Source organism: Kryptolebias marmoratus, linkage group LG16 (assembly GCF_001649575.2).
Source record: "Kryptolebias marmoratus isolate JLee-2015 linkage group LG16, ASM164957v2, whole genome shotgun sequence".
Classification (NCBI taxonomy): Eukaryota; Metazoa; Chordata; class Actinopteri; order Cyprinodontiformes; family Rivulidae; genus Kryptolebias; species Kryptolebias marmoratus.
This window is the reverse complement of record NC_051445.1, coordinates 19,037,491-19,052,156: the sequence shown is the minus strand read 5'-3', so window position 1 is coordinate 19,052,156 and position 14,666 is coordinate 19,037,491. Positions and strand designations below refer to the sequence as shown.

Here is a 14,666-nt window from a genome sequence, read left to right as displayed (position 1 = left end):
TTCAGTCAGAGCACGGAGGTCAGTATCTCAACTCCTTCTGGATGTCACAATGAGGCAAGAGAGCCTTTTCAGTCATTGTTTTTTTTTCACTGAAATTATGGACTTCTTCTTGTTGGCTTTTAATCTCAGTTAATCTTGACATTAATTATGTAAATGTCTGTACAGTATGTATAAATCTGTATGTGTACCTTCATGAATGCATGCATACAAACACACAGTGCAGACAAAATCTTATGGATCTCTAGTCCAAGTCTTCAGACATGTTAATCTTTAGTCGTCTTCTTTGCTCGCAGTAAAACTTTAAGCTCTAAACATGACTAATAATCCAAAGGGTATGACACTCAGAGGGGGTCAAAAGGTCAGTTTTTAGTGTACCTAATGCTACCCTCACTCTTACACAAAACAACACACACATTAACCTCACACAGTTCATTGTAAAAGTCACACAATTCTTGAATCATACTACACACACTGTCAATAAATAATTTTATATGTTAAAGGAGCAAAATAGCAGAACTGCAAGTCTGTTTTTTTTGTTGTTGTTGCATTGCACCATCTAGTGGATAATTAAAGACCTTTTCTTTATGTTGAATTTCACAGCCTAAATCAAACTTTAGCTGTAATTTGGCCAAGAGAGAGCAAAACCTTAACAATCAGTGCATCTGTTCTGTAATCCCATTGGCAGATGTTTCTAAGGTTTTTGTGAATTTGCTTATTAAATGAGGCAAATCCCATTAAAATCCTTCTTTTTTAATAGAGGCCTGGGCCTGAAGGCAGCCTAACATGCATGTTTTTAGACCGAAGGAGGAAACTAGAGTGCCCAGAGAGAACCCACACAAACTCCACACAGAAAGACCCCAGGTCTAACCCGGGCTTTGAACCCAGGACCTTCTTGCTGTGCAGTAACAGTGCTAACCACTAATCCATCGTGCTGCCCACTGAATAAAGACATTTAAGGGTTTTTTTTAACCAATGTATTGTTTTATTTAAACAACAATGAACACAAATATATCTGTCCTCTCTTCCACTCCTGCTGTTTTACAAAAAATACCCCAAAATGTTACGAGTTCAGTTTTTAAGCGACCCAACTGTTTACAGATTGAAGCAAAGCACAATATGAACACAGCCGTTTTCTCCTAACAAAAGACACAAGTTACTGTTTCTTTGTTCGCTTTTTCTGAAATTCCCAATATTTTTTAGGTAAATCGTCTTTAAAACTTTCCTCATTAGTGGATTCATGTTTTCTTTTTTTGTGACACCTGTGTGAAAACAGACAAAGAAACCAAAAGGAAAACAAACAAATTCATTTTTCTGGGATCAGGTCCATTTCAGACATGAATTCAGTACCGACGAGTTCAGGCAGATTCAAACAGGGACATTTATGCTTTTCTCTTTTTAAGCATTTTTCAGCACTTATTACATTCAGTCTGTGTTACACTTCTGTGCAGAGAAAAGGAGGGAACTGAACAGAAACATGAGTCTTAACTTCAATGTTATTGATTGTAGACATGCTACTGACACATCAGTAAAACAACTTTAAGATGAAAAGTTCTGATGATTTTTAGAATTTAACACATAGTATCCTTTCCGAGTTTTATATTTTCAGTTTATCTGATGTGAGTCACTGAGTTTAATATTGTTTGTGTCACAGAATAAAACTTTTACACAGACCTAGAGCTACTAGATTTTCCTTCTTCTTCTTTTGTAAATAATATTGAATTAGCAAAAGAGTGTTGCAGCTTAAGGTCAAATCCCTACTTGATGAAGAAATTGTTTTTGTCCTGGACTAAACGTTTTCCCCATGTCGCCACGAGTTATTAACTTCAGCCCTGAGCAATACAGTTACATTCATTCCTAGGTGTAAATTTGTCCAAAACACTTCATTATACGTTCACTGGTTCAAATGTGCTTTCTCTCTTTAGTGCAACATTTGTTATTATCATCGTCAGCCTATAAGCTCACCAGAGCTGACCCTCGTGACATCTGCTAAGTTTTCGTCCGAAAAAATGTAATTTATGGATTCTCGTCAGGGTAGCATCAACAATGTTTTGTCTTATCAGCTGAAACAAACTTTCAGTAACAACAGGAAAAAAATTGTTTTTCTGTATTATCTAGAATAATATAAAACTAAAAGTAAAAAAACACTAAGTTCAAGATCTGCATTCATGCAATTTAATTAATACCTATATATTCACTGCAGTTTTAAGGCTGTTTATCTTTACTAGTATAAATCTATACAAAACAGCAATGATGAGAAAAGCAAATGCTTTCTAAGATTTAAGGACAACAATAGTTCAGTTTTTTTTGAAGTGGGGTTATGTGGAAAGGTTGCAAACAAATAACTATCTTACCTGTTATCAATAACTCTGTGAACAAACTCATTTTGAGAAAAAAAAGGGGTTGATTCTGACCCCGTTGATAAACTAATAAAGAGTCCAGGTGGGGACAAGAACAAAGCAGATTGTTAAGATATTTAAATGACTTCAACCTCAAACATTGAGATTGGAGTCGTTTAAAGACAGCAGCAACCCACTTTGGTCTTGGCTCCACTCAGACTAGCCCCAAGCTCACCAATTCGGTCCAAACTCACCTCTATTTCATCAAACTGTGACCGTTCAAGGTGTTATCTACAACAGGTAAGACACCGATTGTTCATAACCTTTAAGATCTAGTTGCTATGTCAAGTTAAAGCAAACTAACTGTTTTTTTTTTGTTTTGTTTTTTTACCAGAGTGGGCAGCATCTCCAGCACCTCTCACCTGTACCTGCATATCATTTGCTGCTAATACACACTTATTTTCAAAGTTTAATAAGGCTGCATGTGTGTGTGTGTGTAAGTGTGCAAGTCCTGGCTTTTCCTCCACAAACAAACCAACCTTAAAAAACCAAACAAAAAAAAGACTCCCCATATAGCTCATTTATCTTTCTATAAAAGTATTATTTTGTTTTACATAAATATAGATTCATGTGACATTTTATGAAGTTTAAATTAGTTTTTTTATGTTTTGGCTCCATTATGTTCTGCTGCAATGCGACACCCAGTGGTTTTCTGATTAAATGTGCCCATTCCAGTTTTAGGTGGTGTGGGCAAAAAAACAAAACCAACAACAACAACAACAACAAAAAAAAAAAAATAATAATAATAATAAAAGGACACTAATTAAGAAATGAGGTTAAAAAAAATCTATTTACTTACATTAGCTTTGGGAAACCCTGATATTTCTCTCATTTTCAGTTTCACAACATTCGACTTGTCCTCAATCAGAATGACAAAGTCAACACTACAAACGTCAATGTGTTTTTAACTCCACTTCATAACAAGTGTGGATCAACTATTCTTTTATAGTTTAAACTTGAAAAATAAAAAATAAATCAACATAGGCTATGTCATTACAATTATAATTGCCACAATGATTTCAAGGTAATGACAAGAAAAACAATATAGAACAGCGCTGAACCAAAAAAAAAAAAAAAAACTACAATTTTCAAGTAATCAGTCACATCCAGATAAATAAATACAACTTGATGCATTATTAAAAAAAATAAAACAAACAAAATAATAAAAAAAGATGTCACTGTATCTTAGATAAATAATGATAACCTTGCACGGAAAGTCAATATAGTGCTGGTATTCTGCATTTCAGATGATAAACATACCTTTTAACAACCTGCTGGTTAAAAAAAGATGGCTGTCGATGTATGAAAACACATTTTTTCTCATTATATGCTGGCTGTTCAGTTAAACGTAGCAACCACAAAACCCTGGACTTAAAATAAAATCAAGAAATTTCAGGTGTACAAATAAAAAGCAACAAATAAAAACAGCTGCTATACATGATGAGACATTTCACAGCAGGAGAGTCTGAACACTGTCAGTGGACAAAGATGAGAAATAAAAATGAACATCTTAAATTAACTTTCATCTCCCTATAGTTTTGGGTTAACAGAGTTTTGTCGTTCTTGTTATTAGTTCAGTTCCGTCCTGTCGGACAGCGTGAGTGAAACAAGTTTCCTGTCTGTACAAAGCAAAACCTGATCTTGTGGATCTCATTTTAATTCTCCTTTCAGTCTAATGACAGCAACTCAATGTGGTCTTGGCCAGTCCCAATCCCAAAATCAATAAAATACAAACTTAAATTGACTTTCTGAACAATTTCACCGTCCGTCTCAAAAATCAGCCTGTAAACGGTGTTTCAAGTTAACAATATGTATTCTGTAAATATAGTGCTTTTTGTGTTTGGATTTTTATATAAGCTTCCTTCTTACTGACAAAACGGACACCAAAATATAAAAGCAATAGTTCTGATCTTTTGAAGTGGTGTTCTGCGGAAAGTTTATGAACAATTAATATCTAATCTGCAGTAGAGAACTCTTTTAACAATTTCACTTTGGAGAAATGGAGTTTAAGTCTGACCAAACTGACGAGCTAGCAGCTTGTCCAAGCAGAACCAAGACTAAAGTACATTTTCTAGCAGTTTTATAACCCTTTCCACTACTGTGAAGTTTGCATTACAGTAAAATATTATGATCAACCATATAATGTGAAACTGATGGTGATGTAAAGGTTTATAAAAGATGATTTGCATTAACCGCAAATAGATGTTTTTTTAAATTTAAAGTTGTTTTAAGAGGACACAATCCACTTTTGTGACTCTTGGCCCCACTCAGACTAGGCATTAGCTCGTCAATCTAATTAGAATTAAATTATTTTTTCAAATTAAGGTGGTTCAAAAAGCTATCAACAACTGGCAAGATAATAATTGTTATTGTAGGGGTCCATGGGGCAGTAACTATATTCTGTACATATTGCTTTTTATAAGTAGTAGAAACTAAATAAAAGGCCACAACATGTTAAATGCAGAGCATTTTAAGTTTTTTTTTGTTTGTTTCCAAACAGGGGTGTTGTTTGTCAGTTTCTTATTGTTAAGGAGGTAGAACAATATTTGTGCCAAATAAGTAAAGAGAGGTCTGAGAGCAGGGACATCACACACTCTTAAAGGAAACACTAGTGGCTATGATTCCCTGTAAGGGGGTGAGAAGATTCAGACAGACCCCTTAAAATTTCTTTCTCCATCTTGGTTTAACTTAAATGTTTCAATCAGCATCTCTTTTTCATGAGGGTTGCCAGGCAAATACTGTAGGGAGATGAAGTTTTAAACAGAATAATGAGCACTGAGTGTTTTGTTGTGTGAATCACAGAAAGTAGCAAATGTTAAGACTGTAAGAAAAAAAGACCTAAAGATTTAAAACAGAATAACTGCTATGGATGCACAAATGAAATGAACGCATCATTAAGAAAGAAAGCTTGAGCAAATTCATTTCTAAAAGGGTGAAAAGTGAACATTGAAAATAGCTTTTACATTTTTTGAAAAAAAAAAAAATAAATAAATAAAATCAAATCAAGACTTTCTGATGCATTCAAATCTGTTCCATTTTCAATTCCGGACATGTAGATGCAAGCTCCTAACAATAAAATGTGACGGCACCATGTTGGTTAAGTAATGCACCAGTAGAGATGTCATGCACCATCAAAGGCCACGCACACCTCATTGAGTTTAAACCAAGAGAAGCTAAACTCTGTGATTTATTCTTTGACAATGTGTGATAAAAGGTTTGAATGAGATTCAGTTCGTTTGTCGGAAACAGAGTGGTCCACATGAAAGCTTCAACTGTCCTGCTGATTGTCCGCTCGAGGAGAAACAAAGTCTGTGAGATATAAACCCTTGAGGTTCCATCATGCTTAATGGAGAAGGAAGATCGTGGAAGAGTTCGCACACGTGGCAGTGTTCATTTCAGTTATCTCCTCTCTAATTGAAGAACCCCCCACGAGCAAGTTGTGCATCAGTTTTACTCAAACCTCCACGCAAATCACAAGAAATCCAACCGGATCGGCAGTCTCCAAAAAGACTCGCAATAGAAAATGACAACAACGAAACATCAGTCAATTCACCAGCTTCTTGGAAAGAGCCAAACAAACAGAGAGCGTCTCCGTTTTATTTGTTTCAGGCAGAGTCAGGTCAAGTGTCAAGGGGTGACGGGGTCAGGTGATCTGAAGACGTCATAAGGCCACGATGGTGCACGGGTGTTTGAGTTTACAAGGCAGGACTCCTCTGTTTAACTGGTAGAACTCCACCAGCTGAATCAGGTCGGTGAATTTGGTTACGCCGTCATCGAGGCTGAAGAAGACTTGGCCATCCTCTTCACACTGGCGCCATCAAAGAGTCCGCACAAAAAGCACAAAAAGAGGGTTAACATGAAAATGTTTTCTAAACAGCCAAACTTATACATTCAGGTAATAATTCAAATCTTCTGAAATAGTTTTGTATGTAAAAGATATAAAAAAATGTTATCTCAAAGTAGTGATTCACTGGACTGCAGCTTTTGGTCACTTGTTGGTGACTCGAAATAGCAAAAAAATATGCAAAGTTTTTGTTGCCATGTTGGGGAACTTTTAAAAACAATTGGTTATTGTATTGCAAAACTGTATTCTAGGCTGTGGACATTCTTTTGTTGCCCACGCCTGCCCACATCTAGCCTACTGCTGCCTGCCTTGTACCCACTTCAGCAGCCACTGCAACCCTTGCAAACATCAAGACAATTTGGAGACTCCTTCACAAAAACTGTTTGCCAACAAGTCTTCAACAGTCGCAGCCCCGTGAGATACTACCCTTACCTGCTGTAAATAGCTCTTTGAATGACCTCAGTTTGAAGAAATAAGGTTTAATTGATAGATTGAAGAACTAAACTGAGAGAGGCCAAGGCCAAAGTGGATGGCTGCCTGCTTGAAACAACTTTATTCTGAAAAACTTCATAGCTGATAATGTAAACCCTATCTTATAAATCTATAAATCTTTTGCATTACTCAGTTATTTACATAGAATAAACAGCTAGCTAACAGAGGCGCCAGCAGTAGGCTGTCACACCTTGAGTGGAGCCTGAAGCAGTTTCAACAGGAAAAAACATATTATGTAAAGGTTTATAAAATACTGTTTACACGAATTGCTCTAAATCTTTTAAAACTACAGATATTTTAAGACAGCAGCAATTTACATAGGGCCATTAGCTTGTCAATCTACTCACAATTAATTGAGCTCATTCAAAAAACTAGGTACAGCAAGTGAGATAATAATTGCCCATAGTGTTCACAACATGTCCACAGAACCAAACTTTTGTAATGTGTTCTTTCCCAAGACAATTCACTATTAAGAAGGACATGATCAAATGCCAGGAAATGCTTACCGGTAGTATCTGAAAATGTTTGATTTTCTGGTGATGGCACAATGTGAGAACATAAGCCTTGGGGTTACTCTGACTGACCCTCAGCAGAAACAACCTTCAGAGCAGGAGAAGGGAAATAAATCGGTGTGAGAAACACAGAGCTAGAAATCACACAGAAAGGCTTGGATGTGAGAACAGCCTCAGCTCACTTACCCATCCACTTGTCCCTGCTGGTGGATGATGCGATGGGATTCCTCTCTGGTTATCCTGCCGTAGAACCACAGCTGAGCTATGTGAATGACTGTGGAGAAGGCAAAACGTAGATCTGAAAATACTTTTCTGAAACAAAAGGGTACAGAAAGGTACAGGATCCAGACAACAATTATTCCAAAAGTGTTTAGATTTACCTGAGCTTAGTGAGGAGTGGTGTAGGGGACTGTGTGAACCTAATAAGTTCACTCTTGTTCTCTTCTGGAAGAGAAGCCACAGAGACAGGACAATGCTTACATACAGGGCTGAAGTTTGCATTTGACAGGAGTTAAAATGAGCACAGGTTAAATGTAAAAACAGTGAATCGAAGAGCAGCAATCAGAGCTCAGCTACCGACTGGAGCAAAATGTTAGATTAGGATGTTCACGCAGGATGTTATTACTGAAGCATAACTCTACTTTTTAGTATTTAATATAAATAGATAAACTGTAATCGGAGTTCCTTGGGATTTTGACAAAGGCAACATAAAACCTGAAGCTGTGTCTCACCCGCCACACGAGTCCCTCCTCCATGGCAGCACTCTGAGCTTCCACAGGGTTGTCGATCACCCTGCCTATCCTCCCTGAGAAATCCATCGCCACAAGGGAGTTTTCAGATACACTCCTCTAGGGGGAGCCAGAGACACACAACGGTCAAAGTGTGGACTTAAAAAAAGGCAGCAACACCAAGGTGTGAGTGGAGCAGCAAATGAGAACGACAGTAAGTGAATATCCAAACTTGCTACGCATATTTCTGCACAGTGCTGTCTGTGTATCAAAGGTTGCAAAAACAATGGCTAAATTATTATAATTATTTTAGCCTTTAAAATAAACTCACCACAGGAGCTGAGAAGTGTGAAAGTAGGGTTTTTCTTTGTTGAGGAACCTTATAATTCTGGTACAACACAATCCCATACTGTAGACAAAAAAAAGAAACACATGAGTAAACATCAAGCATACTGTAGCTTCAAATTAGGTAAAGGTTTGATGATACAATAAAATAGATTAAATCTTTCCCAGGCACTTCTGATTAGTCTTGTCAAAGAAAATTTTGACCTTAAAACACAAATGATTTAGTTTCCCACTAAAATCTTTGCAACTATAAGATCTATAAGGCGCAGTGTGATTTAGTGAGAAACATTCAAGCTAAGTGATTTAGTTAGATGTTCTTGGTGTTACCTTAAAGAGTCTGAAAGCAGTCATCCAACAGGTCCTGCTTTGCTCATCCTCTGCACACAGCATCCTCAACTCCTTCATCTCCCCCCGGGATTTATTGGGCTGCAAGTCAACAATGTGCAGAATAAGAAAAGAGATCTCACCTTTAATATGATGTGTGACCATATTCACACTGTCTATCAACTGTAGCTTCATTGTTATGCCTTCTAAAACATTTATACCACATAAAAACATAAAAGGAACATAAACAGTTAGCACAGAGAACTAAATCTGAATCTTATTCGTCAGCTTGTAATATTTTGTCACATATGTGTGATCTGACACTCACCTTGATGCAGAACCCGTAGTCTGTAGGTGCACTGTGCTGCTTTTTGCCTGTGATGACAGTGAAGATGTTGCTGTCCTCCAGGTCTGCCAGTAACTGTAAATGTCTGGGCTCCTGGAGACAGAAATAATTAATGAGTCAAAACATGAAAGTGAGAAGCCGCCCGAGGGTTTACTGACAGACAGAGACGTATGAAGTGAGAACACCATCAATAACAGGATTATTTTCTGAAGGTAATTAATCTGAAATAAGCTGTCTCCTCATAATGGAAAGATGAACTTGCTGTCACCTTCGAAGTCCCTTTTGTTGAACAGTATAATCCCGAGCGACGCAGGAACATGTAAACTTTCTTCCACGACTTCCGACCCACTTCCTTCATGTACAAGTAACCCTGGATTTCTGGACAGCTGCTGGTGGAGAGGAAGTTCTGAAACAGGAAACAGGAAGCAGAATTCATTTCAAATGCATTTATTTACGTGGCCCTTTTTAAAAAGACCCCCCTGCTTCAGGAGAGCAACACTGGATTACATCTGAAGCCCATTAGAACGATAACATTGTCGCAGGATGCGGATGGCTAAATTTGAGATTGTTCCACAATACGGCTCGTCTTTGTGGCCATACTGCAGAACTGTTTTGTGAAAGAGGCTCAAGAGTTGCAGTAGAATATTCTACTATGAAATGGTCCCCCACCTTTAATAAGTCGATATACCATATGACAGGTAAAACTTGTTAAAGCCTGCAGCAGACAATAAATTAAAGACAATAGACAATATTAAATGAATCACATGACAGTTGATGCTACTGATATGTTTGTAGATAAAATAAAATAGTTTAACTCATAATTTCTTATGATTGTTAAGGATGACTGAAAATGACCCCAAACATAATACACTGAAATACATCAACGCAAACACTGTAGTGTATTTTGTGCCCATAAAGCAGAGAAAATACTAACATTTGAGAGATCTTTTCCAAGCCTATCTCATAACCCTTTGATTTCAAAATGTGTCCCTGAAAAATATCTGTTTAAAGGCCAGAAAGCCCTGCTTTTTGCCTTTACTTTTATCACAAAAAGCATATGGGCACGCTTCCCCACAGCGTGAACTCACATAACATCAAAATAGGGCTTAAAGTAAAGGGAAGGGGTGAAATGGGATTTGGCCTTAAACACTTGCTCTGCCTTCAACTTGAACCCCCTCACCCCTGGGCTCGGTAAAAGAAATCGTCATCATAAAATAAACTTATGGATTCTGGTCACATTTTGGAGCAAATGATTCCTCTCAGACTACCACACTTTGAATTTGGTCCATTTCTGATACAAGCCACCACTGCAGGCTACTTTGAAAAACTTTGACTGGTGGTATTGTCAGAGCTGTGACAACAATTTGAAGTGTACGGAGTGAACAAGCAGAGAGACCGGACACTGTACTAAACCAACTTTATTACTCATCACACAAGACAAGACGCTCTTCAGACGAACAACGTAAGGCCTGTCTGACAACAGCAACCCAGACAGGGATGGGCAGTGATTTTCCAATATTCAAAGTCTAGTTAAAATAGCCAAGTTTGAATTAATGCAACTATTACGGCTGTCTCCCCCCCCACCCCCACCCCCACAGCCATTGGCACCTGGTAGTGACAAGCGGGGCTGTTTCCTAACAGTGCTTTTCCAGTCGGGGTGCTTATTTCCTTAACACCTATTACCCATCCCACCTCCCAAACAGGAAAAACAACTCGGAGCGTCCCCACTGTCAGTTTCTGCCACCATATTATTTTGAAGTGGAAACTATGGACACGGGTGAGCTCAGCTTCACTGACAGAACATGTGCATCTCCCTCCACGCTGATCCATTGGACTGGTTGAAATGAAGGAATATAAAGTTCCCCAGCTAGCAGGATAAGCAGCAGAATATGTCTCTGTACCTGAAGCCTCTGTTTCCTTTTTTTTTAGCTGCAGGACATGGGGTGAGGAAACTTTTTCACCACAAGTCCCAACCACGTAGGCACGGTCATTTTTTGGACAAAAGCTTGAAACAGACAGTCCCAAATCATAAAGCATCAGCTGAGATTAGTTCTTGATTCTTTTCCTTTTAAACAATGTTCTGTTCTGATGACTCTTGTTGGGCTATTAATTAGTCCCGCATGAGTACAGAGAGCGGAATGAATTACTGCATGTCTGTGGATTGGCAGGGGAGGAAGGTCAAATATTTGCAGAAAAATTTACTAATTACTGGCAAACTTTTTGCCCATCCCTAACACTGGCACAGCAGACAAATTGATGCATCGTGGTAGTTTTTGTTTTTTCTTTATCTTTTGTCAGCTTCACATGAGGCTGACAGGAAAACTGAATGGGATTCGAGAACAGGTTTCACTTTGTGATCTAAACTAAGTCAGAAACAGTCCTTTCAAAACCTTAATGACATGTGACATTACAACATGCTCTAAAACCGCTGAGGCCAGATGGGAAGGCAGATTAGGCTGATAAACAAAGTGGCGGGTTGAGTTAATAAATCTGATGTGGAGCTGTGATTTGTGGCCGACAGACAAACTGTTCCAGAAGCCTCTTCAATATTTGAAGCACATGTTCATCTGTGTTTTGGAAAAATCTCCCGACGGGCCTCATCCATTTTCCAACACTCGCAGAGTGCACATTCACACGCAATAATAATTCAAACAGCTCTTCTTTCTGGGCCACTCCACAGTCATATGTGCTTCGCTATGCGCTGACAAATGGTTCTTGCGTAATTTCGGAATATGGCAAACACCTGGATGAGCCGAGTGGAGCGAGCGCCTCAGTTTGGACGGCTCCCTAATTGAGTGGAAAGAGCTTGTGTTTAGAAGAAGTCAAACAGAGGGAATTCCTGACACGAATCCAGCTCATCCCATTCCTAATATAAATAGAAAGCCACGTCTAAATGATGGGGAGGGGGGGTTAAAAGCTTTCCGTGAGACGGACGGATACCAGTCGTGGCTCTGTCTCTGACAGCTTCATTAAATGATCCAGGAGACCGCTAAACTGAATTTAAACCTCCTTTTATTGAGGAACTCCTCTAAATCCCGAAAAGCGGACAGATCATTGCAGATATTTCACACGTATGCACAGCTGCTCAAAATCAATGTAAAGTAAGGAAGAAGATTTTTTTGTTTCATATTGCCTGATTTCATCCATCACAGGTGTTCGGCTTGCGGTGTGTGCACCAAGACAGTCACGTGTCAACAGGGGATCAACAGTAGTTATTACCGCCGGCTCAGACGAGACACACTGTCTAAGGGTCAGGGGTGAGGTATGCCAGCTTGATTGTACAGTATCTAGCAGGTGCTGACTCGGAGGGAAGCTAAACTGCGTGCGTGTCAGGAGGACGAGGAGGAGAAGGAGGAGGGACGATCACTCAAGAGGCGAGAAAAGAGAAAGGGAAAGGTGCGTACCTGGAGGAGCTGAGAGGGTGGAATTGTATGATTGGTTTCCTGGCACCACGCAACCATGTGCTCCGGGAAAAATGTCTGGTGGAGGAGGAAGGTGACATGTCAGAAACTGGGACAATAATTACAGGGCGTGAATGTTGTGACAGATGCGGACGTCACGCCAACTGTCACCCGTACAGTCGCCTGTCGTAATATTTCACAAGAACATAAAACAAAGACAGACACTTTGTGCATGTCACAACAGGTGGCATTACACGGGAAAATATTACATCAGCTAATGTCTAATATTCCCCTCCTCCCTTTTTTTACGATTGACAGGGATGTGGAGCAATCATGCTTTTTGGTGGTGTTGCTCTTAGTGTCTGTTTTACAAACGCTGTGGCACGTTTCCAAGAGAAGCTGTCAGCTGTGACACTGTAAATTAAGTATTTTGTTGAGATAAATCAAAAAGAAGCATTTAAAGTCATGCATATCATCCACCACTTCACATACCAAAGTTATAAACGGAGATCCTGCAGGGCTGGTTTGAGCTCGGAGTGTGTGGTAGGAATGACTCTCAGCTATATTAGGTTTTAGCTCAGTATCTGTAAAACTGACTGAGTTTTAGCCATTTTTGTATTTGCTAAGATTGATTAGCTGTGGCGGGCCATCTTGAACTGAGTTGGGTCCAAAAGTGAATCAGTTGTAGATGTACATCCATTGATTACTTTGAGAGTTTCAAACAAACTCCATCCAGCAGTTCATGAGATATTTTGCTAACAGACAGACAGAACATACACACACACAGCTGCTTTATGTGGTGGTGAGCGATAATAAAAAGGGTACTAACCAGAGGGTTTCTGAAGAATTCATATTTGGCATAGTTCTTCCTGAAAAGAAATCTACTGTCGCTGTTCATGGAGGCCTGCACCTGAACCACCAACTCGTGGTCCTCTAGACAACGCTCTGAAAGAAGCAAAATATAGAAATCCAAGAGTTTATTATTTATCTTTCAATCAAAATTGTCGTTAAATTTCAATTTATTTCTCATGGTTTAACAAATGCTGTATAAACACACACAACAGTGTTGTATTATTCCACATATTTAACAGAAAAATGTTAGTCTTCAGCATTTACTATAAGTCTGAACAGGGAAAGACAAAACATTGGATAATGAAATTGAATGAAAGTGCAAACGCTCAATGTCAGTCAATCTAAATTTAAGCTCATTAAGTATTTATTTTTTAGGAAACTTGCCAGCAGCACGTTCAGAAGTGTCACCTGTTTCCAACACAAATCAAGAATCAAATTCTTACAATTTGTGATGCTTTATTTAAAACTGACATTAGCTTTAATGTAGCACAAGCTTTGAGAGTGTATCAAATCAAAATATCACCACACACATCATTGAACCACATGCACTTTTAGGCTTGAATGGATTCAAACTGGTGCCTGCAGGGGTCAAAAATGTTCTGAATTAAGTCCCTGCTTCCTCTGCTCAGTGGAGGATCTGAAGTGACACACTGGTCTCATTGATTCGTGCTAATCGAACCAGCTGGGACTGCTAATGTTGAGGCCATCGCCTCTTAATGTGAGTCAAAATAAAGCTGTGATTCAACACAAAGTGTGACCTTGTGTGAATGTGCTCAAAAGTCTGGGGATTCCCCCCCCCTCCGTTACTGTCAGAGTGAAACTGGAGATGAATCACTCAATTCAAGTTCTGTCACTTCTTAGGAAAAGAAAAGGTTTCTTTTCTTTGAAATAAACTGTAACTTATCTACAACCTACATAAAGAATAACATACGGTTTTGATGTAAGGAACACGTTCAATAACAGAGAACCTCTATCTCACTTTTTAAAAATTATTTTGTGTTTCCCTCCGTTCATCCCCTCCGTCACGATCTCTGTACACTGTCACGACTAATCCTTTTCTTTCCGCTCCATCCCGTCGCCCAATGAGTCAGTCATTTTTGAAAGTGTGACTCACCCTGGCAGCTCTAACTCCCTCTGCCAAAGCTGTTAACCTTTTTGAACTGATGAGCAGAGGTCAATATTACTCCTCCCAAAGGGCCAGTTCATCCTTTTCCAGCAGCGTACCAAAAGTGGGCTGTGACATACAGGAATACGGATCTCTCTTGGAACACTGTACGGTTCTTTTATGTCCACCAAACAGTTGTATGGGAAACAACAGTAAATTAGGAGAGGTAGCTCTGCGCACATCACAAATAAACTTATACAAGGATGCATCAAGTAACAATGAAGATCCACTCTGGATCAAAACATAAATCGGTCCTGTGCT

General features: G+C 38.9%; 1 protein-coding gene across 3 annotated transcripts in view; it reads right to left on the bottom strand.

Annotated features, from left to right (window-relative positions):
- Positions 1–959: 959 nt before the first annotated feature.
- grb10b (growth factor receptor-bound protein 10b) overlaps positions 960–14,666 on the bottom strand; it is a 72,355-nt gene continuing 58,648 nt past the window's right edge. For all 3 annotated transcript variants that reach the window (XM_017410037.3, XM_017410038.3, XM_017410039.3), the window contains 11 exons: positions 13,218–13,333; positions 12,392–12,466; positions 9,256–9,393; positions 8,970–9,080; positions 8,645–8,743; positions 8,304–8,381; positions 7,976–8,092; positions 7,625–7,688; positions 7,431–7,518; positions 7,239–7,332; positions 960–6,204 (listed from right to left, as the gene is read on the bottom strand). In XM_017410037.3, coding sequence (XP_017265526.1) covers positions 6,058–6,204; positions 7,239–7,332; positions 7,431–7,518; positions 7,625–7,688; positions 7,976–8,092; positions 8,304–8,381; positions 8,645–8,743; positions 8,970–9,080; positions 9,256–9,393; positions 12,392–12,466; positions 13,218–13,333 — 1,127 coding nt within the window. In that variant the 3' untranslated portion in view covers positions 960–6,057. The remainder of the gene's footprint in view (positions 6,205–7,238; positions 7,333–7,430; positions 7,519–7,624; positions 7,689–7,975; positions 8,093–8,303; positions 8,382–8,644; positions 8,744–8,969; positions 9,081–9,255; positions 9,394–12,391; positions 12,467–13,217; positions 13,334–14,666) is intronic.